At 37.1% G+C, this 25,523-nt stretch overlaps 4 protein-coding genes across 5 annotated transcripts; 1 reads left to right on the forward strand and 3 right to left on the reverse strand.

Annotated features, from left to right (window-relative positions):
* Window positions 1–685: 685 nt before the first annotated feature.
* Window positions 686–6,532, reverse strand: LOC137717454 (uncharacterized). The gene is made up of 8 exons (XM_068456834.1): window positions 6,280–6,532; window positions 4,432–4,500; window positions 3,645–3,764; window positions 3,033–3,115; window positions 2,847–2,922; window positions 2,180–2,365; window positions 1,583–1,711; window positions 686–1,077 (listed from the first exon to the last, which is right to left on the reverse strand). The coding sequence occupies exons 1-8, from the start codon at window positions 6,358–6,360 to the stop codon at window positions 907–909; spliced, it is 915 nt and encodes a 304-aa protein (XP_068312935.1). The 5' UTR covers window positions 6,361–6,532; the 3' UTR covers window positions 686–906.
* Window positions 6,533–7,466: 934 nt separating this feature from the next.
* On the reverse strand, window positions 7,467–13,612 carry LOC137717453 (CLP protease regulatory subunit CLPX2, mitochondrial-like). 2 transcript variants are annotated; one of them, XM_068456832.1, is made up of 15 exons: window positions 12,907–13,611; window positions 12,744–12,808; window positions 12,525–12,628; window positions 12,331–12,414; window positions 11,558–11,604; window positions 11,358–11,432; window positions 11,213–11,284; window positions 10,181–10,237; window positions 9,540–9,610; window positions 9,343–9,442; window positions 9,067–9,171; window positions 8,725–8,787; window positions 8,475–8,597; window positions 7,925–8,083; window positions 7,467–7,775 (listed from the first exon to the last, which is right to left on the reverse strand). In XM_068456832.1, exons 1-15 carry the CDS (start codon window positions 13,477–13,479, stop codon window positions 7,695–7,697), a joined length of 1,779 nt encoding a protein of 592 aa, XP_068312933.1. In that variant the 5' UTR covers window positions 13,480–13,611; the 3' UTR covers window positions 7,467–7,694. The 2 variants fall into 2 exon arrangements, with proteins under 2 accessions (XP_068312933.1, XP_068312934.1); XM_068456833.1 differs by lacking the exon at window positions 8,725–8,787 and having other exon boundaries at window positions 12,907–13,612.
* Window positions 13,613–14,414: 802 nt separating this feature from the next.
* LOC137717847 (protein root UVB sensitive 6-like) lies at window positions 14,415–20,112 on the forward strand. Its single transcript, XM_068457334.1, has 13 exons — window positions 14,415–15,395; window positions 15,655–15,753; window positions 15,887–16,000; window positions 16,732–16,803; window positions 16,892–17,002; window positions 17,077–17,196; window positions 17,787–17,888; window positions 17,969–18,041; window positions 18,157–18,240; window positions 18,355–18,419; window positions 18,504–18,605; window positions 18,711–18,893; window positions 19,584–20,112. The coding sequence occupies exons 1-13, from the start codon at window positions 15,021–15,023 to the stop codon at window positions 19,638–19,640; spliced, it is 1,557 nt and encodes a 518-aa protein (XP_068313435.1). The 5' UTR covers window positions 14,415–15,020; the 3' UTR covers window positions 19,641–20,112.
* Window positions 20,113–23,131: 3,019 nt separating this feature from the next.
* Window positions 23,132–25,183, reverse strand: LOC137718771 (zinc-finger homeodomain protein 3-like). The gene has a single exon (XM_068458307.1). It carries the CDS (start codon window positions 24,558–24,560, stop codon window positions 23,442–23,444), a length of 1,119 nt encoding a protein of 372 aa, XP_068314408.1. The 5' UTR covers window positions 24,561–25,183; the 3' UTR covers window positions 23,132–23,441.
* Between the last annotated feature and the right edge of the window lie 340 nt (window positions 25,184–25,523).

The raw sequence follows: 25,523 nt of genomic DNA on the forward strand, positions 1-25,523 counted from the left end.
GATTTTGGTTGTTCTTAAACAATAGTGCATACATGTGTGAATATTAAATGTCTTGTATGCATCAATCGTTAGTTGTGAATGGTTATTTGAATATCAAGAGTATGCATCATTTTGTTGATTCATGAGTTTGCTAACAAATTAATACATATACATTATGAGAGTGTACATATAGAGTGGTATAAAGGACACTGTTAATATGCATCGATCAATTCACCAATACCATTCATGCCTCCATGTGCATGAAACGTTTTGGTGGCAAATATGTCAGTTCCTTTGTGATTTTGTTCTGATAGCATACATACATTATACATATGACTGGAATCTGTATGCGAGTTTTTTCTGCGAGGAATGAAGTACTGCGAGGACTGGAGGAAATTGATTTTTAACACTTCAAGAGGCCGTGAAGGGAAATTCGAAGCCCCGGAGCGGATGATCAACTTTGGTCATGATGCTGGCAAATGGTGGAAGGAGAATATTTTTGTTGATTTCATTTCATGAATCCTTGTAATTAAGTCTATACAGACCTGGTAGGACTTGTCAAATAGAGTTCGGAGAGTTGTTCGTTTTCATCACACGTATCCCTTCTTGCTTTTCCTTTCAAGTCTTTTCCGACCGAGACGGGGGCGCAGAGCAGAGTGCATGGAAAGTAAATGTAAAAACCGTTTTTCACACGGATCAAAATCAATGGGAGTCAAACCATTGCTTCATTTCAAGACATAAACGCGTAACACAATACAACTCATAAGGCAATAATAACCACGACACGAGGGTAAGAACAATACATATGGCAATGGCATACCACGGGTTTTGAGCTAACAAGTTCCGACTAAACCTTTTCACAAGGTACATGGAGGGTAGGTAGATTGGTTTTCTTCGTTACTAAGCAAGTGCAGGGAGTCTATGGACCTAAGGAGCCTCTTCATCATTCTCACCCGCTCCCCCTTTAAGGTGCAAGTGTTTTTCCCTCTTCTGAAAATCCGTCAAGCCCTTCCCACTTCCAGTCACCCCAACCTTCCCAAAAGGATCATCAGGAGACTTGAAAATGCTCTCACGCTTGCGTCCAGAAAAGAAACCAATCTGAAAATGTAACAAGTTATAGCTCTGGATAAGTGACCCAAATGTCTGCTTAAATACCAAAACAATTATTGAGAAACAAGCTAGTTGAAAATTGATCATTACGATTTGTGAGGTAAAACCCTTTTTAATAGGTACAAGTACAACGGCGACAAGAGCTCACTAACAAGATAAACAAAATGCTACCTTTTTGTCTTTTAAACCTATAATGGAGCATTTCATTACAAAATAAGAGAAGTTTAAAACGAGACAGTTGCAACAGTTTATCTAATCTGTAATGTGTTCACCTCTTGTGATGAGGCACACTTAAGGCAACTCACCGCCTTTGAAAACACTATTTTGATTCAGACAAGCACTCCAAAAGAAGAAAAAGCTACCAAAGTAAAAATTTGGAAACACTCCAGAGGCGCACAGACAAATTAAAGCAGCCGATATTCTTGTCCCTTGAAAAACAGCAACCAGACAATAGTGCAAACACATTGAAATTCAAAATGTCAAGCAAACATACCTTCTTAGTCTTGCCTTTGGTTGTTTGGAACTGTTGCCAAGCATTTTGACGTTTATTCTGTGTAACTTCCAGTTGTTCCATCCTCATCTTCGATTTGAAAGCATGTATCTTTTTGCGTTTGGTAACTTTCTGTAGATTTTGAAGTTGGCAAGAATTAGTCCCCAAAAAAAAAAAGTTGTCAGAACACATTTAAAAACAATATACCATAACTTTTAGGGTTTAAGAAAATAATAGAAGATGCCAAAAAAAAAAAAAAAATTTGATTGCTACCAAACTAGCACTAAAATATAGGAATGGGAATCAGTTCACTTCCAAACCTTCCACTGTGTTTACTAGCACGCAAGGAATCGGAAAAGTGTCAACTTCCTCTTAAAATCTGTAATAAATACTTCAATATCAAGAATCAGTTGATCCAATTCCCTTTCCTTTTCCTATTTTTAAGTTCCCATTCCTTCCTTATTCCATTTCTATTAAGTAAACATGCCCTGAGATTTTAACTTTTGGACCACCATTTTTGTCCTAAGAATATTTTACCACATCCACACTTTTGTACAGTAAAAAACCTACCAAATAGTTTTAGACAGATAGATAAAATACCACATCCTCTGGATCATCAGGTTCTATACGAAGTTTTGGTGGTAAACTTCGTGATTGGAAATCAACAGAAGCAGCTTGTGCAATCTTCCTTTTGAGTGCTTGTTTTGTGGCCTCAGCAACCCTTTCAGCTTCCAGCAATGCATTGACAGCCCCTTCTTGAATTGGTCTTACATTGTCTGGATCCACCTGAAGTAAGAAAAAGTATCAGTGGCTGACCACAATTACATTTTAAAAGAAGAAGGACGTATGAGCCAAAATAAATGTAAGGACATGCATTAAAAAATGGAGATCAGTCATGAAAACAAAAGTGATCCACAACCTCAAATATTAAGTTAACTTCATCGCAAATTTTAAGACGAGAAAAGGATAAAACTATGTTGTCATTTCAAAATTGAATAATAGGTGACGTAACTTTCAAAAAGTAAATAAAGCATCACTCTATTCACAATGTCAATTCTATGTATGAACAGATAAACCTTCATTCCACTGGAATAAAACACGTTTCAATCAAAGAAAATAAATATCATAAAACCAGATTTTAAAGACAACTACCTTAACAATTCAACCTCTTTCTCTCTCTCAACCTCGATATGAACAAGATCAATAGAAAGAAGAATGTCTTAATGAATTAAAAACATATTAATTCAATGTGTATGAGAAACCATACCTCTTCTTTATTCCCCCAGCTATCATAAGTAACGAAATACCCATTTGGAGTAAGAGACTCGATTGTGGCATCATACCTGGACATTCAACTAATCAACCACAGACAAAAAGAAAAGAAAGGTAAAGCAAATGTAGAAAATTGTAAACACAAATCTACTGAAACAATCTCTATTTTTTTCTCACATACCACTCCCCATCTTCACTCCAAACAGCTTGAACTTTTGTGCCAACAGAAAACTTGTCATGATAATCGGAACTATTCCCTGAATCCTGCACGAGGAATGCTTATAACGTAACCACAACAGGCCACGAGAAAGATACAACATAAGAAGACACTAATGACAGTAATACCAGCTTTGTTTGGGTCAACAGAAAAATTCTTTTGAAAAGGGTTTAATAAAAAGGAAAAATCTCTATAGATAAACCTTACAAAAAGCACTACAGTAGTATCAGCTTCATAACATGCATTATTAAAGGTCAGTGAATGTGGGAACAAATTCCACATTGGGTTACCAAGTATGCTTTTAAATTCTTCTGAAGTTGAAATATATGCTGAGTAAACAGCAGGAAGTTTTTATATAGAACCCCGGTCCAGCGCCTTTTGAGAAACAAAACTCTGTTCATGTAAGTCATTCTCAAGCCACGCACAAAAAAAGCATATTTCCACATAGCCATTTACCACAGAACTCATTGTAGGAGTAACCTTGTCAAAGCATAAAGCATATTTTCCCTAACAAAAACAACAAAAAAACACAAAAATAAAACGAAAATAAAAAAATTCATGAGGATGTCAACTTACATTTTCATTCCTCTGAGTCTGGGGCAAACTAGGTGATGTACTATCACTTGTCCCAAAATCTAATCCGGAATTCTGATTTTGCTTTGCAGTTGCAAGTAGTTCTTCTGTCAGAGCAATTACCTGCATTATCAAACCTAAATTTAAACAACATACATACAAATAGACCTACATCGTAAAGAGAAACTTATTGTCAAATTTCAAACTTAGAATCTCTGTGTGAACATCGAAAATCAGTTTAAAGAGAATGTGAAAGCTGACCATCACCACACATAGCACACCTGCAAAGGAACCAAGATAGAAGTAACATGCTACTTTATGAAGCTCTAAGGATCTATTTTTTTTTCTAAATTCTAAATTCTCCAGAATTCCGCTTTCTGAAGTGTATGAACTTTATTCAACATAAAAACCATCCTCACCTTATTCAACCCTGTAAAGAAAACAAACCTCCACAGGTGCCATAGCAGTTAATTGGCGTTGCTAGTTTGAGCAACATGATTCCTTCAAAAGAGAGAAGGAAGAAATAAAAGAAGAATGATATTGAATCAACAACCTAGAGATCCATATAACAGTAACTACTATTGGTTGTCATCCTAAGGACCAGAGAAGATGTCGCCTCAGTTTGCAGTTTCACACAGTAACTGTAAGATATAGACCTATACACTACAAACTCAAAAATAAATATGAGAGTTCCAATAGGAATGAATCAAAATCGCAAATGATTTGATAAGATGTACATGAAATATACATACAAAAATATAATATAAAAACAAACAGAAAAAAAAGATACCTCATTGAGCTCTCTTTCCATATCAACATACTCAGAGTTTGCAGGATCATCAGCTAAAAGCTCCTTTACCTGATCCAGAGGACAGCAGAAATCGTTACAAAAAACATATCTACAAGAGAATACAAAGAATGAATCACCATGCAACCTACAGCATATAATTTTCAATATAGAAAACACAAGATAATAACTCGTTCTTCAAATTTTTATTTTCATGGTAAAAATTTGTAATAAGTCATCAAAAGACAATAGCAAAGCTTAACTAATTGTGCATACATTGTAACATTGCAACATCAAACTTCAGGATCCCACTAAATTTAAGTGAGAAGATCCAACTACAGAATCAGAACATGCCCAAAATTATATAAGGAATAGCCTCCTCCTAGATATCATGTGTACGGTGTACCCCTTCTTTTCTTCTAACATACCAAAAAGAAAGAATTGTAAAATGCATTAAGAGAAAGGTGAAGATGGTTTTTATTTCTTACAAAGTAGTAACAGAATTAGGGATTACATGGCACTAGGCACTTCATTTTTTTTATGAGAAACACAAGATTTAGTAAGAGAAAACAAAAGAAAAATAAGAAGCATGGACAAGTAGTCCTTCAAACACCAAAAACAACAGAAGAAACAAAATAACCCAGAGAAAACCTAAACCAATAGACACAACAGCATCCTAGAGAACCCTCGGTACAAAACTGCCCTCCAATCAAAACACTCCCTTTATATAGAATGTTCTTGAAATATTTTGAAAGAGAAGCCCATGAAGAAGTATGTAATCAACTCTATCCCAAAGTGAGTGCACCCACTTTCTCCTCATTGTCGAAGATTCTCTTGTTATGCTCCAACCAAACACGCCATCAAAGGGGTAAAACTGCACATCTCCACAAGAATTCATTTATTTATTTCGACTGACTGATCTTCTATCCCAACAATTCATCAATTTTTTTTTCTTTCAGATCAAAAACTTAAATGATGAGGGACACAGTTGAGTTAATGGCCGGCTTCATATACTTTTCTATATAGGATAAAACTGTGTCATTTGTTAGATAGTGAATATCCAATTTGCTCGCATTCAAATGCAGTAGTTGCAAAGATGTACTCTTTTCCACTAATTCGAATGCTCACTATTACATACAATACAACATACTAAATATACTTTCTCAACGATAGGACTTGAAGATATGAATTTAGTGTATAAGCCAATCTCATGTCTATTCAAGACTTAAAGCTCACTCCCCATAACCATTGACTCATATTCCAAGGTGAGAACATAAACATTACACATGAGGTTCAACGGCAAAGGAAGAAATTTGCTGTACGAGTAATAAATGTTTTCCCACAATTTAAAATCGACAAACAAGCTGAAAATCATTCACAATATACATCTGGACATGGTTTACTAATAGCCAAAAAGTTATATAACAAATACCACACATGTATACAATAGTACAAAGATTTCAATTCCTAGTGTATCAAATAACTAAGGATGCAGACGGACCGTAGATTATGTAGACTCAATTCCTAAAGTGCAATCACCAACTGCACGCATTATAAACCAGAGTTTCAAAATTCCTCCCTTTCTTTAGTTTGGTTTGCTACCAATACAAGATCAATCAAAATTCAGGGAAAATTGTTTCTTTTAAGTAGAGAGGGGAGTGGTTAAACCCAAACAGGTTAATTATATCATAATTGGTATAATGGTAAGAAAAACCCTAGTTAAATAATAATTCAAATAAACCCTAATCACACTCACAGCATATATCGACTGCAACGATGAAAACTAAACATCGTAATAGGAATAAAAACAGATGAAACAAAGAAGAAGGACAAAAGAGTGGAGTGGGGGACCTGGTGAAGCTGATCTTTGTAGGTTGAGAGATTGGAGGCCAGCTCCTGTATGCTGAGCTCTTCTCCTCCTTCTCCTTCCATGTTTTTCAATTTTTCAGGGATGATATCCGGTGGTTGGTTCTGAGAATTTTTTACAGAAGCAGGAATTGGAAGAGAAAAAGGAACCTGAAAACAGAGCAATGCAGGAATCGGAAGAGGAGGTTTAGAAATCGCAAGCAAAAAGGAGAGGGACGGATCCAAACCAGACCGACCAGAAACAATCAATCGATGCAAAAAACCAGCCGAAAAGAAAAGGAGACTAAACCAATTGGACTCGGCCTTGCCTGGGTCCAAGTACTTTCATTTGGGCTAGGCCCATACTTTACCTTTTCTATTAATTTAGCTCCGATTTTATAAAAGTAAATGTAAAGGTATTTTTATTTATTTATTTTTTTTTTGGCTTAATAACCAATTAGCATTCTAGTACAATGATAGAAAAATCTAGAGAACTTTAACGAAAAGCTTACGGTATTATTTATTTTAACGAAAAACCACATTTTACACTAAAAAGTCAATCATGGTACTATTCACTTTACCTTTTATTTTGTCTTTATCGTTAAAACTCAAAGTTTTCAAACTATTTTCATTAGTCTTCCGAACTAAGCTGCATCTCACTTGAAAACATGTTATCTGATTAAACATTATGGGGCATAAAACAAAACAACGCAAAACTACTTTATAATTCTACTGGATAGGTAAGAATAAAAATATTTTGTTGGTGAATATGTCAAAAGGTTAGGCAAGGCCGAAGCAGACTAATCCATACACCCTTAAACGGAAAGGTGCACTCAATGCAATAACAATTAATGAAGACAATCTAAAACACTGCAAGACAAAGACAAAGCGTAAATGAAAAGACTAGTAGACATTCTTATCCTGTATTTAATGGAGATTTCACTAAAAAAAAATCGTTTTTGGATTAAATTTGCATTTTCCAATTACCTTATTACCACATGACTGTTTATCCGATTAGGCCAAATTGATTTGAAGACAGATTGACAAGAAAGACGAGCGGGAGAGGTTTATGATGGCTTCAAACATGTTGATTTTTGTTGAGATACAAGTTGATTATGTGCATTGCCTACATGACCTACACAGGGCACTTCAAATATTATTAAGGTTTGGGGTTCTTGTTACGTTCTTATCCATCCATCCTAAATAATTCTCTTATTATTTTGACTATGGAAAAATGTGGACGTCCAAAGTTGAAGCGACGACTTGGCACTAGTCAATTAAATTCCAAATATATACATGAGTTCATTCAAGTGCAAGTGATAGCATAAACTCATGCATGGATCTTGATTTTTACACCATCATAACTTCTCTTCTTCATCTATATATATACAGAGGAGATGGCGTCTCAACCACTACTAAACCTACAAGCCCTGCGCCGTGGCTCTTGATTGAACATCTAAGACTTCTCGTAAACACTCATCTCCATCCAACCCGCGCTTTCCCTGCAAGCAACCCAAATTTAGGTAAAATGCAGTGCCGATAGCGCAGAGAAAATTGTAGTGAATATTAACCTATCAAGCAGCAAATAGAGAATGAAGAAAAAGGAAAGGCATAAAAGAACAGGAGCATGAGGGACTTCACAAAACCATACCATGCATTCTCCTGACTTTGTTTCCCGAAGAAATTTCTCCAATGCACCGTCCCCACTAAGAATTTTAGCTCCAAGTCCACAAGTGTCCTCTGACCCAACAGCTTCTTCATCCACCAAAACTGCATATGCACTATTGGCTTCTGTCTTCATGTCTGGAACCTGTGCACAACAAAAGCCATCTAGTATCATAGACACAAAAATACTGATATCCCAGGAAAAGGACCAACATTATAATTCACCTTTCCTTTTAATTTTTCTCCAATGAAAATAAAAGTACCAATTTCATGGAATGGCCAGACACTAAGCAGTCATCACAAAGCGAACCATCATTTCACAATCAAAACTTGGAGCAATATCCTAGAGTTGCTAATTTCACACAGATCAACTGGTCCCTTTTGAGGTCTAGCAAACAGCGCCACTATCTAGTAAACTGGCCAGTGTAACTAACAACATCACACGACAGCAACATACAGAGTAGTCTATTTAATTGTTTTAGAACGATAATCAATTATAACCATAATAACTAAGGCAAATAGGAGGGTATATATACCTCAAACATTGCATCTGTTAGAATATTTTCCAATATTGCTCTCAAACCTCGAGCCCCAGCGTTCTTTGCCATTGCCTTCTTTGCGATCAATCTCAATGCATTATCAGTAAAATGTAATTGGACCTGACATTTCATAAGAAATAAGGAGTTTACATTATTATTCTATCAAGTTCTGCAAAAATGAAATTATTAAAGGTATGGTAAGACATAAAGTTCTATGACTACATAATGCAATGGATCACAAGCTTACATTGTTCATGTTAAACATCTTCTTATATTGTTTACCGAGAGCATTTTTAGGTTCTGTGAGTACCTGATTTACAAAATAAAACATACTGAAATATTTCAATATCTTATCAATCAGAGGACAAAACAACGAGTCTAGCTAACTAGTCAGTTTCAATTTTAATATCAAGTTCTACTGCATTATGCTTAAGAAGCGAGTAAGCAAGATCTTCCAGTATACAGTGCACAATAATCTACAGGTTGAGCATGCCTAAAATGTTCTACTCACCCACCCAATAATAACCACGAAAACAACACAAAAATATTTCACTACATAAGGTAATAGATGCAGATAGATAGAGCACACCTGAACAAGTTGGTCCTCATCTAAAGATGACAAACTAGCTAAAACAGGAAAGCGGCCAACAAATTCAGGTATCAGGCCGTACGCAATAAGATCTCCACTTTCTACCTACAGTTCCATTAGAAACTTTGAAGCTTGTTATTCAAACAAATAAGGATACGCATATTGTATTAGAAAAAACGAAGAAGTTCAGGAAACCTCAAGTCAAGAAATTGATTATGCATACATAAAATAAAGATGGAATATATTCTTTGACTTGTATTCAGTTTTGATTCTCACATATTCCAACAAAGATGACGTAACTATGGCATCAGTCAAGCCACTGGTCCTCATGTTTGCACGAACTGGTACTCCAAATCCAATGGAAGAATCTTGGAGTCTGAGAAAAGAAAGCGCTTAACCATATCAAATTCCTTTCAATGTAGAAACATACATGCTAATAGTTTATAATATACATCCCTAGGAGATTTCATTACCTTTCTGAAATGGTCTTCTCCAAACCAACAAATGCCCCGCCACATATGAAAAGGATATTTTTTGTATCCATCTGCCAAGAATCGTAATAAAGTAATTATGTGCACCACGAAATTGTTGACATTTTTGCAATGCAAACCCTTACTAAATAGGAGAATGGACTACTGCTAAAAGTCAGACTTCAAGTACAAACTGTATGATTAAAACTGAACACGTTAATGAAACATATAAAGCTGTTCCAAATTTACAATCCATTTTTTCTACATAAAAATATTAAAATCACTTCACTGCAATTAAAAATACTTCAACTACAAGCACCCTCCTCAAAGTGGAAATTTTAGGGGGAAAGTTGGACACGAAGGAAATGAAATCATTCTATCTACTGACTAGTGGACCATATGATTTTCATTTCAAACTATAACCATGAAAAGTTTTGTACTTCACAGGTTATGCACCCACCCCCACACGAGCAATACCTGTGATTTTTTCCGTAAGAAATCGCCTAAGATGAGGCCTAATGCCTCAGGAAATATAAGTTAGTATGACCATAAGGCATCTCTTACCTACAACTCACCAAATCTAACCATATCAAAGAAAAAGCCTCTAAAATGAGGAGGAAGAAGACATGAACAGATACTTTTACCTGGATGCTATCATCACGAGAATGCTTCCGAGCTCCTTTATCAGAAACGCTAACTACCTGAGAGATCAAAGAAAAACACATGTACTCTTATATTAATATAACTAAATTAAATGAGACATTCCGAACATTTGAAAGCATCAAACCTGATGTCACGTGATCATTTTGAATATGGCAATCACTATAAATGGGTCACATGCATTGTTCCAATGCCATGCAACAAAAACATGAGAAATTCATATAATTTTTACTTTAAACAAATGTTATGCAACAAAAACTTGTTCCAATGCTATGACATCAAATCAATAGATATTTTTCATTATAGCTAAAGTCAATCGCATTAAATTGTTTTGGATGGAAAAGTTACATCGCAGAAAAGGCTGATGGGAGAATTACGAGGAATCCAAAGAACAAATATGCAAGTCCTTTAGTTATACAACAAGGTATTAACAAAAATATTTTAGTTATACAACAAGGTATTAACAAAAATTTAGCAAATATCGTAGAATACAAAGATGGGATGCTTTCAAATTTATCAAAAAAAAAGTTGGAAGAAGTTTTAGTTTAGGTAATAACATAAATCCAAGAGAAATCTACAAGGAATTACCAAGAAGGTTGTTATTATGTCCGTTATAGATACTCACACCAGTGGGATAAGGCTTTGTTGTTGTTGTTGTTGTATAGATATTCACACTAGTGGGATAAGGCTTTGTTGTTGTTGTTGTATAGATACTCACACTAAGAGGGTTGACAAAATTTGATTTTCATCATTATTGTCCAAAAAATTCAAGACCTCCAAAGAAATTCTGAAACAATCATGAAAACATTAAAGATTTACCCTAAAGAAAATGAAACCACAAAACCATTGGAGAAAAACGTCTACAGTCTGAACAGGATAACATGCTTTAAACTAACAGTCCTAACTTGTTTGACTTCTTCATAAATGATATATAACAATTTGTGGAACATGGATCATATTTACAGACTAAAACAAAACTGTTTTACTTACTTCCTATCAAAGGGTTGGTTACTTACGGTTCCTTCTAACATTTTCAGCAATGCCTGTTGGACACCCTCCCCCGATACATCTCTGCTCAAGCTCTCAACCTGAAAATAGCCTCCTTATTATTGTAGTGAGGAATAAAATTAGCTGATTTCAATACATATGTTTATAGCACACCTTCTTAGTTATCTTATCAACTTCATCAATGTAGACAATCCCTTTCTGAGCTGCTTCCACATCAAAGTCAGCTTCCTAAACACATTGGAATGATCAAAACGTAATTATGTAAGGTCTGCTTAATGGTACCCAAAACAAGCACAAAAGAGGAATATTTGCAATTCTTGAACAAGAAACACATGACATAGCATAAAACCTACCATAAGCAGTCTATACAATATCGATTCCACATCTTCTCCAACATAACCTGCCTGCATAGAGAGTGAGAAACAGAGAGAAGTTGAACTATTAGTGAAACCATCCAAGTAAGAAACCATTTCTCACTGAACCCAATAAGATAGCTCATCCACGTCAGTATGAAACGAAAATTCAGGAAATTAATGCATGACAAAGGGAACAGCATAGGCTTTTCTGTTTCCAAGTGTTATGTACAGACTCCTTAAGCTTCAATTTCTTTACTAACAACTATCAAGTATCTGCTTCCTTCCCACCACTTGCATACCAAAGGAAGAGGGTAGTAACAGAAGATATATATATATATATATATATATATATATATGGAGAGAGAGAGAGAGAGAGGATGCTATGATTTGATATAGTGAAACAAAATACGGATAAAGATAGCAGTCTGTACAGCGTGCACAGATGGTGCACTAGAACAATATATATATATATATATATATATATATCACTAGATCTATTCCTGAATGTCAAATAACATATCCCCATTAGAACATTCCAATACGGAATGCTTTCCTGATTACCACCTGATATGAAGTGCTCGGATTTTACACTGGAAGTATGACAGTATTTTTCCATCAAAATCAGTGTGTACAGTAAATTTTTAACAATGAAAGACCCCAGAAGAAATTTCATCCAATGAAGTAACCAATATAGGTTGTAGTTGTAGGGTATGGATAATAGCAAAGATGCCAAAGACAGATGATGCATGAAACAAGACCGAGCAATGCACTTGCCTGTGTTAATGTTGTTGCATCAGCAATGGCAAACGGCACATTGACAACACGAGCTAGTGTTTTTGCAAGTAACGTCTTCCCTATCCTTGGTCAATGTAAGAAAAATATAATGAGTACGCAATCTTTGTAAGCTAGAGGTTCTCATGAATCACGCCACTAGCACACGCATAAACAAGAATGCTTATCCTACCTGAACCAGTGGGACCCATCAGTAATACATTGCTCTTCTCCAGTTCAACAGAGTCACTGTCATGTACACCTTCAAGTTTATAATCAACTGATTCTGCACCAGACCTGAGATTACGTTTGCAAAGCCAACAGTCAATTGATAAAGCAGCAAGAAAAGCACATTCATTTGATCTTAAAACACCTTAAAAATTCAGCATGAACCATCAGTTTTTCGACTAACCTCATAGTCTTTGGGGAAGCATGATGTATCCTTTTATAGTGGTTGTAAACTGCAACGGAAAGCACCTGTGACACCCGCATTAGAAATCATTTCTTTCAATTTAGTTGATCATATCCATACGTGGGTTTATCTGTTTGTTTTCAGAAAATTGAAATCACAAAACCTTTTTGGCTCTTTGTTGGCCGATAACAAATTCATCAAGCGCCTTACAGATGAACTTGGGGGTGGGCACGTCCCTGGGCGGAGAAGACGAGGGCGTTTCATCATCAACAGCGCATGGCTCTGTTTTTGCGTCGAAGGAATTGGTGGGGGGCTTTAAGTCTTTAAGGCGACCAATCTCCACGAAAGTGCCGTGTAGAGGGACGAGCTTCAAGGGCCTGAAGTAGAAGGCGGTCCTGCAATTGGGGCAGAGATTGACGGCCTGGTAGAGCCCCGTCTCTCGGCTGGTGATGGAGAGGGGTCGGGTGGAGAAGAGCACCGCCATTTGTTTGGAGCACCGGGGACAGTTGACTTCGGCCCTAATATGATCGTACTCTCCACTCCCTCCTCCTCCTCCGCCTCCGCCTCCAAGCGTGCCCTCCCAGTTGTGGCACCGCCGCCGCTGCTGCAGATGTTGTTTAGGGGGGAGGAGTGAGAGTGCGTGGGTTTTGTAGACATTGGGGACTGCGGTGATTATTCGTTTGAGAGATGAAGGGGTTGTGCTGCTGAATCTATATCGAAGAAGAGACTGAAACATCCTTCTCTATGCAGCCTGCAGGTGCCCGGGTTTCTTTTGGTGTACTACAACTTGTTCGAATTGAATCTAGAAAGGAAGCAGATTAGTGACTGAGTGAGCAAATGTCTGTATCCCCCTCCCAAATTCATTACTACCTAACTCGACTCAGGTTTCGGTCAAAAATTTACATATACTTTAATACAAACATACGAAAATTCTTAAAACTATTACAATAATTTAGAAGTGAGCAATGTTCTAAACTTGAAACATATGGGTAAAAACCATACCCCATCCAATACGAGATATTGGACTACATAGTACATACATAACTATTTAATATGAATTTTTTACCACATGGCTCTTAAAATATGTAAATATATCGCTATGATCCCAAATATGTGAAAGTTGATTCCTAATTTGGACAAAGTTTGTTTCCACGTTTAGTTGGTCCATAAAATATATTGTTGTAATAAAAAAATAATAAGTGAATTACCATTTTTATATCGAAATTAGAGGTTTGATCATATCTATTAAGTTTTTGCAGTGTCTTAAAACATTTCATAAGTCACTTATTATTACGGTTTGGTTGTATTCCTCTTCACTTGTAAGTGAAAGGTTTTAGATTCGATTTTCGCCAAAGGCGAATTTGAACTACATTATTGCTAACCCATCACAAGACTTATCCTATTTTCTTCCCTTCAGATAATACCGTTTGTTCAAAAAAAAAATTCATAAAGATTTTGGTATTCTATAAGCACGGTAAAAAGAGTGAAAGACGAATATTTCAAATTTTTCCCAGTATTTTAAGTAGATAGAGTAGATTGGAGATGGTATAACATGGAGATAGATAAGGTAGGGTAGCAATAGCAATGGAGAGGGAGTTAGGGTAGGTCCCGCATAGTTTAGTTTCTGTCATCCAGACACAGAGAGAGGGGAAGGCCCCACCCAAGGCCAAAAGCCAGAAGCCATCTGAGTCAGGGAGATATCAGATATTAGATTCTGAAGAAAATATTAACAACGGTGGCGATGTGCGTGGAATGATGCATCACATATTCTGCATAGGCTATATAGCCAACGAGGAGGATTCCGATAACCATTATCCTCAAAAAAAAAAACCACCGTTACCGTTGCCGTTGCCAGCAAACTCGATATATATACATATTCAGACTGACATAGAAAGACAGAGTTTGTGTTTGCCACTGAATATTCTCAACAACAATATTATTAATATTATTCCGAAATTCATGAGTTGCTCCGTTGCGGTGTGATAAATGACATGTCAAAATCCAGTTGTCGTCGACGTTGATGTTGCTGCAGCTGCTAAGGAAGAGGGTTGTTGTTAGGCCACCTGCCTCTTATACCTTGCATTCATTTCATCGATCCTTTCTCGTTACTTCCCAATTGCCAATTGGGATTTGGAATTTTTGGAATTTTGAAATCGTTAATTCCAAAGCGACTACCCAAATCCAAATACTATATAACCCTCCAATCCAATCTCACACTTGATTTCATCACACCACCATTAATATTAGAGAGAGAGAAAGAATCAAGAGGAATGCGAAATGCCTCCGCCCCCGATGAAACTCAAGCAATCTTCTGCTTCCGCTTCTTCTACCAATCAATCCCTCACCACCACCGCCACCAGCGCGCAGGAAGCGCGCCTTCTCGTCCGTGAGACGCTGCGTATCAGTGCCACCCTCGCTTCCTCCGCTCCCTCCCAGTCCCACGCCCAACCCCCCAAGCAGCATCTTCCCCAGCTGCTCCACCACGATCAGGATTTTGTGGGCTCCAGCTTCCGTTTGATTTGTTGCGAGGAGATCGACGGCCGCCGATGGAACTACGTCGCCGAGCCCGATTCCTCCTCCTCCTCTGCAACCACCTTCAAGAAGGGCTCTTTTCGCGCCCTGAGCTTGCACAGCCCCCAGCCCCCTCTCGACGTCAGTACTTTTCACTTTAATCACTCTTTCTCTCTCTCTCTCTCTCTCTCTCTTAATTTGGCTGTTTCTTTTTATATCTTCTTCTTTTCCAAGCTTTGTTTCATACAATTTCTCAACTTAATTAAGTATGGATACCGAACAAGTGTAACCTTTCTGGTGAGTTGCTTAATAAGCATTGACATTATGTGCAAAATTTGATCACTTTTTCTCTGACTGATGACGACACTTCCGAGTTTTGTGTGTCGGATTTTTGGTGCAGGGGTTGATGTCTTTTGTAAGGTCATATGTTGTCCCCGAAGGTTTCCCTGATAGTGTAATCCCTTCCTATGTCCCCTACATGACATGGAGAGCTCTCAAGGTACATACACTATCATAAAAACTTATTTTCTATCGTCTGTTTATCATCCCTGCTGTAGAAGATGCTCCAACTTCTTAAAGCTGTTGTCCCTTGGTCGAATCGAATGCCATCAATAACCATATTTTTTTTGTAGCACTTCTTTGGTGGCGCAATGGGTGTTTTTACAACACAAACCCTTTTGAATTCAGTTGGGGTCTCTAGAAATACATCTGCTTCTGGGGCTGTTGCTATCAACTGGATTCTCAAGGTAACGATATTACTTGTCATTATTGTTCCGGCATTTCTTGATCGCATTGCAAGTTTTGTATTTCTCAAGCTTTTGATTCTTAAGAAAAATTGTAACATCCCCCTGGTTTTCATTTCTTTTGGCTGCAAAAGGATGTTTTAAAGCACTTTAAGAAAAATTGACAGTGGCTAATAAGTTTTGTGTTATGCACTGTGTTACTCTGCCACATTAGACCAGACCAGGGAGGAGTTCAATTATATCAGTGCCTTTTGTGAGATCTTCATATTCCTATCCCATTTACAACCTGTTGCCATCAGGTGAAGGACTGTCATAGTTACGTTAACTAGTGACTTAGATATCCAATTGAATCCGGCACCACAAATGAGTGCGAAAACCTGCTTACTCTTACTCTTGTGACTGCAGTCATTAATAGAATCTGAATTGTTTTGGACAAGTGTTATACGCTGAACAGTCTGGTAGCCAATGTTTCTTTTGGATTGTGCCCGTTTTCATTGTTGAAGGAATGTTAAAATATGTTTTTGTAGAGTCAAGCATACAAATTTGTACTTTTGCTTTTATCCTTTTGAGGCATTTTGACTTTTAACTGTAATTTTGAGTTTAGTTAATGAGACCAAAACTTGGAATTGTTTATGTAGAAGTTTACTTTTGTGGCTTGTGCTACAGCTTTTTCTTCTAATGTCGATATCGTATAACAGAATGATTTGAATCTAAATTATTAAATTTCTGTCTAGGATGGTGCTGGGCGTGTTGGAAAAATGCTTTTTGCCCGACAAGGAAAGAAATTTGATTATGATCTAAAACAGGTAAGAAATATTTGCCAACTTCATAGTACTGCACATTTCATAACTCACAATACCTCACTAGCCTTTTCTTAATGCTGAGGTGTTATAGTTGCGGTTTGCTGGTGATCTTCTCATGGAATTGGGTGCTGGAATAGAGTTGGCAACTGCAGCTGTCCCTCACCTGTTTCTTCCTTTGGCTTGTGCAGCTAATGTGGCAAAGGTTTGACATTTTCGTATAACTTAAATTATTCCTTGTCAGTTTTACAACCTCTCATCCTCTTTTGTTTTTCGTAGAATGTTGGTGCTGTTACATCAACATCAACTCGAACACCAATTTACAAAGCGTTTGCAAAAGGAGAAAACATTGGAGATGTGACAGCTAAGGGAGAATGTGTTGGCAATATTGCAGATCTGGTATGCTTGCCCAACTTCTTTTGTAGGATGATTATGTGTTACAGGAATCTGGACATAGTATCACTGAATCATATGAGCACATTGGTGTAGCGGGGGAGAGAGACTCACATGTGAAGGGAGGAGTGAGAATACGGAATAATTGTTTGCCCACATCTTACTAGCTTAAGCTTCGTGTAAAAGTAAAATGAATTTTTCTTCCTCTTGCAGTTGTCGTTGTTGCAGTTGTCATGCTAGGATTCATATAGCCGACCCCACTTAGTAGGATAAGGCTTGTTGTTGTTGTAGCAGTTGTAATTGTCTCATAACTTTTGGGGTCTACCCCCTAGTGTGATTCATCTTAATTTGGCTTGACCTTTGTGTTGTGTACCTTTGGTTGTCTTGTGGTTTTTTCCAAGTGGATAACTTATCATTGTTTTTGTGCTTTGTTTTCACTTCTAAACAGTTTGAGTTTTCTTTGCCTATAAACTCTCATTTCATGTAAAAGAATAACAGATTTTTATTTTTTAATTAGTCTCTTTGTTCCAATGTGCACTTTTATGCATGAACTTAATCATTTTTTGTTGATGATTGTGAACCTATGCCTTGTGAAGCTGGGAACTGGCCTGAGTATATTGATCTCAAAAAGAAATCCATCGCTGATAACTACATTTGCGCTCCTTTCATGTGGATATGTTCTCAGCTCCTACCAAGAGGTTCGTGTACAATAGTGAAGATTGATTTAGATTTGCATGCTCCATGTATCATTTGTTTAATAGAAGTAATTTGTTTCCAGGTTAAATCTGTAGTATTACACACCTTGAACCGAGCGAGATTCGGTGTGGCAGTAGATGCTTTTCTTAAAACAGGTTAGCATCCATGTTCTACCTTAGAGTTCCCCTCATGGCATCATGCATAATAGTTATCCCGAGTGTTTTTCCAGATATATATTGTAACTGTGCTTTCCTTTTCCCCCATTTCTAGGGCGAGTGCCGTCATTGCTGGAAGGGAACTTGAAGGAAAACGTTTTCAATTTTCCCTGGGTGAAAGATGGGCCTGTTGTTCTTGGTATGTTTGGGAAGATCTTGTTCTTTGTTTATGAATCATGAACATCTGGTTTTTTGGTTCGCCTTGAGATTTTCGCTTTTATCATTCATTTTTATTTTCTCCACTGAGTGGCAGGACCACGATTTAAAGATGCATTCCAAGAGCCAAGTGTATATATTGCGATAGAGCCCTTCTTTGAGGTAAGCGCTTTTGAGGGGGGGTTAAGTTTTGACCTATTATCCTATTTTATATTCTTTAATATTTCTTTTCTTGATTGATGACAGAAAGAGAAATATGTTGTGACATATAATCCTTCAAAAGGTAAAGTGTACGCATTGTTCAAAGATCAAGCGAAGTCAGATGACATTCTAAAAGCGGCATTTCATGTGAGATATACTGCTTATTTCTATGGTCTTTGGCATCTAGAAGGAGTTTTTATCTTTTCCTTCATATAAGGGATTGTAGATGTTACATATCACTTTGTTTTGCAGGCTCAGGTACTTCTGCATTTCATGCAATTATCATATAACAGTCAGCATCTGTATCAGAAGGACAAGAAAGATGAATTTTTAAACTTCGAGCCCACGGCTAAAGATCTGGAGGCATGCATTGTTGAGTCATGTAACATGGTCTCAACTTCGTATGGGATTTTCAAGAGTAAAGCTAAAGAGCAGGTAATTGATGTTCAACATTTTTAACTTTATTATTTTGTCACATTTAGTGGCCATTTAGGCTGGGTTATAGTAAGCGAATAGATTCGACAATTGTCACAAAACCAAATATATAAAAGGGAAATGATATCTTTCCAAATGGTGTAACATGTTACATTTTCAAATTACCAATCACTGAATGATAAGGTTTATTCATTGTCAAATTCATGCTCCAAAGTTGTTAGCTTAACAACATAGCTCGCAAATTGTTTGACACGAGCACTGCCAATTTAAGCATCCTGAGAGCTATTTAATGATGCAGTGGATGTGGTTCAAATGTTTCTGTCAGCACAAGTACATATCCCACATTGGAGTTGTCTCCAGCTGGACTGAATGACTTAGGTGTAATTCATAATTTCTATTTTAAGTGGTTTCTCGGCTCAAGATAGGCTTAACGGAAACAACTGTGTTCTGCCAAGACAATTAATTACTCTATCTAAGCCTTATTGTTTTAGGAGTTGCAATAGATACGGAGGATATTGGATTTTGTGTTTGGAAACTACCAAAGTTTTATACTTGTTTATGATAATGCACCACCATTGAGTTTTTTTTTTTTTTTTTTTTTTAATCTTTTTTCCCATCCAGATAGTTGCTTGAAAAGATTACAGTGCACATTGTTTGTTTTAAAGGTAGTAATAATCTATTTTCCTGTAGGGATGGATGATGTCAGAAGCACATCTCAATCCTGGGCGAGCTCGTCTGATTCAGTGATTAATTTGGACAATGTACCGGTACTCCCTTTCCCTGCAAGGTTGGCTTTGACATTTGAAGAAAGGATAGTTTTAATTCCTCTTAAAATCAAAGAAACAGAAGCTTGTAAAGGAGGGAAAAATGGGAATTACCACAATATCAGTGAGGCCGCGGGAACCATTTGCGTCATTATGCCGATCAGGTCTGTGCCAAGATGTGCTTGGTGGAACAAACTTAAATGAAGATGACATGGCGTGCTGCAGTATTTGAGTCGTAACTAGATGATGTATTAACGCACAGGTGACGTCCATGTTTTTTTCTTCCTTCCATGTAGAGTCTGGCCTGGGTTTTGCTGTCGTAGGTTTTTTCCGTCTTATCTTCTTCACGTTTGTCAAATATATAGTACTGTGGAAACCACGAAATCCTTCTAAATATCAATGAATTTATGCGTTTGCCCATTACTTAAAAGAGTTAAGGGCCACTTTCTTGTTTAGGTAAGCAACCCACTAAATTTGTCTTCAGTTTTATGTTTTGAGTTTTCATATTGTGACATTTCCGTATACATTACTTTCACCCTCGCTCATTCCTCCTTTTTTCAGTATTCTTTTACTCTATCCGTGACAGAAAAATCAAAATTAAAAACGAAATGAGCATCAAACAATTCCCAAAATTGTGTACCACTCTGGACGCTTGAGAGGGTCAGGACATGGCAACTTCAGTCGAAACTTGAAATGGGTAGTCTCACTTAAGAATGGTGGAACTGAATTTAATTGGACTCCTGTGTCACATACAGTATTACATTGTATAAAAAGCCTTTTTCCAAATATGGATTCTATTGTCCTAACCCGTTCAACAATGGGGCCTTGTTGACCAATTGCAGGAAACAAGCCCATTCCCATTGGAAATGGCTCACACACCCTTTGGGACACTATGGTCGTAAACCTATCATGCGTTTCCACATATTTTAATTTTCTTCTTTTAATAAAATAATATATATCACGGGTGAGAGGGATTTGGATTAAGCCACAAAATAGGGTTTCCACATTAATTTAGTATCAAACTCGACACCCATATGAGTCGAATATGAACCTCTAGCTTGCAAGTGTACAAAAATACTATTAGACAATTTAGACTATAGCGTTTGTGATTATTTTAATTTTCAAACATATCAGATAATTTGATCAAAATCAACGAGACAGAGCTTTACATTTTGAGCTGAGATATTTCGATGTGCCCGGAACACAGGGTGGTAACGTGGTTAATCACGTGTCACTATATGAGTAGTAAGATACTTGTGTTAAAAAAATTAACTACTTAAAAAATAAGACTTCCCTCCACTTATATAATGATATGTGGTATACTATCCATATTCCCGACACAATGAAAAATTTATCGAGCTTAGACTAGTTTTAAAACCTGGACAGGGCAGCCAAAATCAACCGGATCATATAGACGAAGTGTTTACACAAAATATCTTAAGGCCAAAGGATAGCTCTTCTTTGCCCATCTCCCTCTTTCAATCTGTACACTTCTCTCTGTATATTTCCTAGCCTACGAGAGGACGCGGTCGACTAGCTTGCGAACCAGCTCTTGTATTTTTCCTTCCTCGCCCCATCAGTCTGCATACGAGTCTCAGTTTGATACCTTCGAAAGCAACATCATCCCTTTCCATTGCAGCTGCCAACTGCTTTCCGATCTCAATTTCCAACCAAAACTCATATAATCTCAGCTGTAGCATTTGACTTTGTCGGAGAATAAGATCTTATATCGGTCGTATTTAAAAAATAAAAAAAAACACAATTAATACATGGGATTTTCCACCCTAATATCACCGAGGTGTTTAGTAATAAAACTCAACACCTAGTAATAAATGATTAAGTTAGGATAATATCGACGATGATACGGTATTACCACCTATCTTTGTTAATTGGTGATGCTTTCTAATAAAACATGGCCACATGTACAACTAATCCACATGAGCAAAACTTAAATTTTGACGGTAACACCTCCAACAACACAGTTAGATAACACAAGAAGATTACTTTATAATCAGGAAAAAATATTAATAGCATGAGCACGTCACACGCATGATTCATTGATTCATTTAATTAAGGCACGACACAACACTAGAATTCCTTCTACCCGTCGTCAATAGAGACAAGGCCGATACGAAGGCTAAAATCTTGACAGGAAAAGATTTGATAATTTACTCATTTGAAAGATTTGCTAGCTAAACATAAAATGCTTTAAATATCGTTACTTTTTCTTTAATCACTCAAAGGAAATGATGTACGTGCATGTATATTTATAATTTCTTCTTTTCTGAAAACAATATTATAATAAGCTAGCAAATCTTTCAGACGAGTAAATTAGCCTTCTTCACCAAGAAATCGAAGCCATTTTGATTGTGTATGATTAGCATGAGAATGTAAAATGCACTGCATATTGCATGCGTCAAAAAGGAGGAAAAAAAGAGTAAAATGCACTTATTACTCTACTCTTTATATAAGAGCATGGTTACCTTTTTGACTGCATCAAGCCCTTTTTTTTTTGTTGTTACAAAGGGTTAAGTTTTTAGCTAATTCCTTCCCATTACCATATCCACATTCACCTCCGGCTAACCCAGCCCGGTGACTTTGAATCAAGCATTATCTCAAGAGAAAAAAAATTAAGGAAAAAAAAATAAAAATATGTCGACTGAAGTTTGTGCATATGCGAGAGTCGACACAATATGATATAGCTGGAACATCTATACAATGTTGCACATAGTATAATCTGACCTTATTAGTATATATTCACAAATACTATTGTCAATCACCTGTTTTAATAGCTCACGAAACAATATTACAATCATAAAAACATTTCTTCAAAATCTAAACGATGAACATAATGAAGCTTTGCAACGATTCCAGTGAAGTAGCCCCAAAAGGAGATGGCTATATATATATATATATATATATATATATATATATATATATGTCTTCTTAAGTTCTTGTAACAGACAACATAGATTTTCTTATATGTATGTATAACGTAAGGATAGATCCAAAGTTTTGGGAGAACATAACAAAACTCAACACATTTTTTTGTCTGCATGTTGAAATACTTTAATTACTTGTAAAAGGGAAGAGTTAATTAATTACTAAGTAGATAGCTAATAGAATTCATAAAATATATTTTATTTTTTGTTTAATTTTTTTCTGTCAACCTATAGGTTCTGGTTATTATATAGTACAAAACTTACACACATATCATAGGAGGTGGATTGTCTGCCCTTCCATTTTCATACTCTCCCCATGCCTATGTGTGGTCACGATTTATATTAATTTTTTATAAAAATAATAAAACAAAAAATAATAGAAATATAAAATGTTAACGTAGCTTAACCGTGACCACACAAATAAGAAAGCATAGAAAGAGTATGGAAATAGGATGGCACAATCCACCTCCCATATCATATATCACTTGATCAATATAATATTCACTACAAAAATGTAATAGTAAAGGGGGAAAGGACATTGGTAATGCTGAAGCAACCTGCACCTCTAAGTAGAGATCAGTCTCTCGATCCATTATTTCCATGGTGAAATAATGAAACTACCAACAAAACTGACTGCCCATTGCCAAACCAAGATATCCCAAACTACATTGCATAACCATGGATAAACCAATGATATTACATATATAAAGAAAACCCAAGTAAATTGGAGATGAAAAAGGAAAACATGACTGAAGAAAAAAAAGACAGTAAATTAAAGATGATAATAATGATAGAGTACTTTTAAGGGTAGGGTTAAGCAGAAACTAGCTAAATATTGATGATTAAGGGGCAGGTGGGGAAGGGGGTGGTGGTTTGATCTTGTTGGCTAGATTGTGTTTGTTGTTGTGCATCCAAACCTTGAGAACCCTTCTCTTGACCCCAATCTCTTGGCAGAAGTTTTGGACAAATGAGTCTTCCTGCTTCTGAATCTTCCACCCTACTTTCTCTGCAAAGTTTAGCATTTTTTCCTTCTGCTCCTGTGTAAACTTTGTCCTGAACCTTTTCTTTGCTACCTGTCCTACTGGTGGCCTGCTGCCCACTGCACCACCACCACCATCACCACCGTGATGAAGATGATGATGATCTTCCGGCTCATCAGATTGATCTGAAGGGATGGACCCCAGCATCCCCAGCATCCCCATCCCCATGTTATAGTTAGGCATTAGCATCTGGGGTTGGTGGGGGTATTGGGGTGGTGCTAGTAAACTCTTGTGATGTCCTCCTCCTCCTCCTCCTCCTCCTCCATGATTTAATAAGAATTTCCTGCTCCCAATTCCAACCGCCCTGTTGATGGTATGATGGAAATTATGATCCCAAGAGGAGAGCTGCTGCTGCTCACCTTCAACTTCTTTTCTGTGGAAGTTTCTGTGGCAGTTGCAGGCAGAGCAATTGAGGGCTTCAATGGTACCCTCTTCTCCACTGGGCATGAATTCGCCACAGCCATCCGTGGCAGTCCCTCCCATGGCTGCTGCATGGTTCTTGAGGCACTCCTTGTACCTCACCCCATTGTGCCCAACTTTCTTATTATTAAAAGTGCTGTATTTGTAGGGCACAACATTTGCATTTGCATTGTTGACATGATGCTCCACCTCCTCCACCACCTCCTCCTCATGAGAATGATCCAGGCTTGTGGGCATGGGAATAGAGCCATTAGTGTTGGGGGGGATTTGATTTTGGGGCACCACTGCTGAGGAGGGAAGAAAATTGGAGTGCTTGTTGTTGTTCTGGGGCACTGGTGCTCTTGCTGCTGCTGATGTAGGGTCATGGGGGCGCTGCTGGTGATGATGATGGATCAAGTGTCCATGCCCACCACTTCCAAAGGACGTATTTATTAGGATCGGGATTGGGCTTGGGATTGTGATTGGGATATCTCCTTCTTGACTTGAAAGATGATCCATCATTAATTAATTAATTAATCTATCCTTTAGCTAGAATAGACAGATGGATCTTTCTCTCTTTTTCCTCTAACTATTATTTTAATGATTTGGGTCTTGTTTGTTTGGTAATTGGAGACCAAAAGAGAAGGAACAAGAGAGAGAGAAAGAGAATTGGAGGGTTTGAATATGGGGCCAATATATAATTAATCCTTTTGATTAAAGAACATAGTATAGCAATTAATTAAAAGGGTCTTGATCACTCTTGAGCCACATCCACTTTGAATATACATATATCTCCCTAAATATGTATATACCAGTAGTAGCACCTAGCTAGCAAATAGTACTAGTGTTCCTCTTTCATTAATTTGAAACAGATAGATAGATAGACAGAGGGAAGGAGGGAGGGAGGGAGTAAAGGTGGTCACCATGCACTCATCAAAGACTCCCAAGAAGGATGATCAACAAAAAAGAAATTAATCGGTCGAGAAATAGCTATAAAGTAGAGAAGATCATAAAGAAAGAAGACAATAAGAGGATGAACTTCCCTTGGAGAATATATCTTGGTGTATAGCTAGTTCATGCTCACGCACCGTCGCCAACTGCACCTTCCATTTTCCCATTTTCCAGTCACAAAGAAGCTGCAAAAGAAAAACAGTCTTTCTTTGGCTTTTTTTTTTTGTTGGGGGGGGGGGGGGGGTTGAGGGGTGGGGGAGAAGCTTAATCAAATGAAAATGGTGAAGTGTAGATTAGTTTATGAACAAACAAGAATAATTGATTATGTTAGCAAGAAGGGGAAGGGAACTAGTGGAGCTAGTGGGTGGTAAAGAAACAAAGCAAGAAATTAGAAGAGATCAGTTGTTTGAGGAAATCACACTCAGAGAGAGAGAGTGAGAGTAGGTATAGCCAAGCTTAGCGGTAGAGAGACCAGAGACTGGTTTTGATGGTGGGTTTAGACAGTGAAGCACTAAGTATTAATATCAGCTTACA

This window comes from Pyrus communis, chromosome 15 (assembly GCF_963583255.1).
Source record: "Pyrus communis chromosome 15, drPyrComm1.1, whole genome shotgun sequence".
NCBI lineage: Eukaryota > Viridiplantae > Streptophyta > Magnoliopsida > Rosales > Rosaceae > Pyrus > Pyrus communis.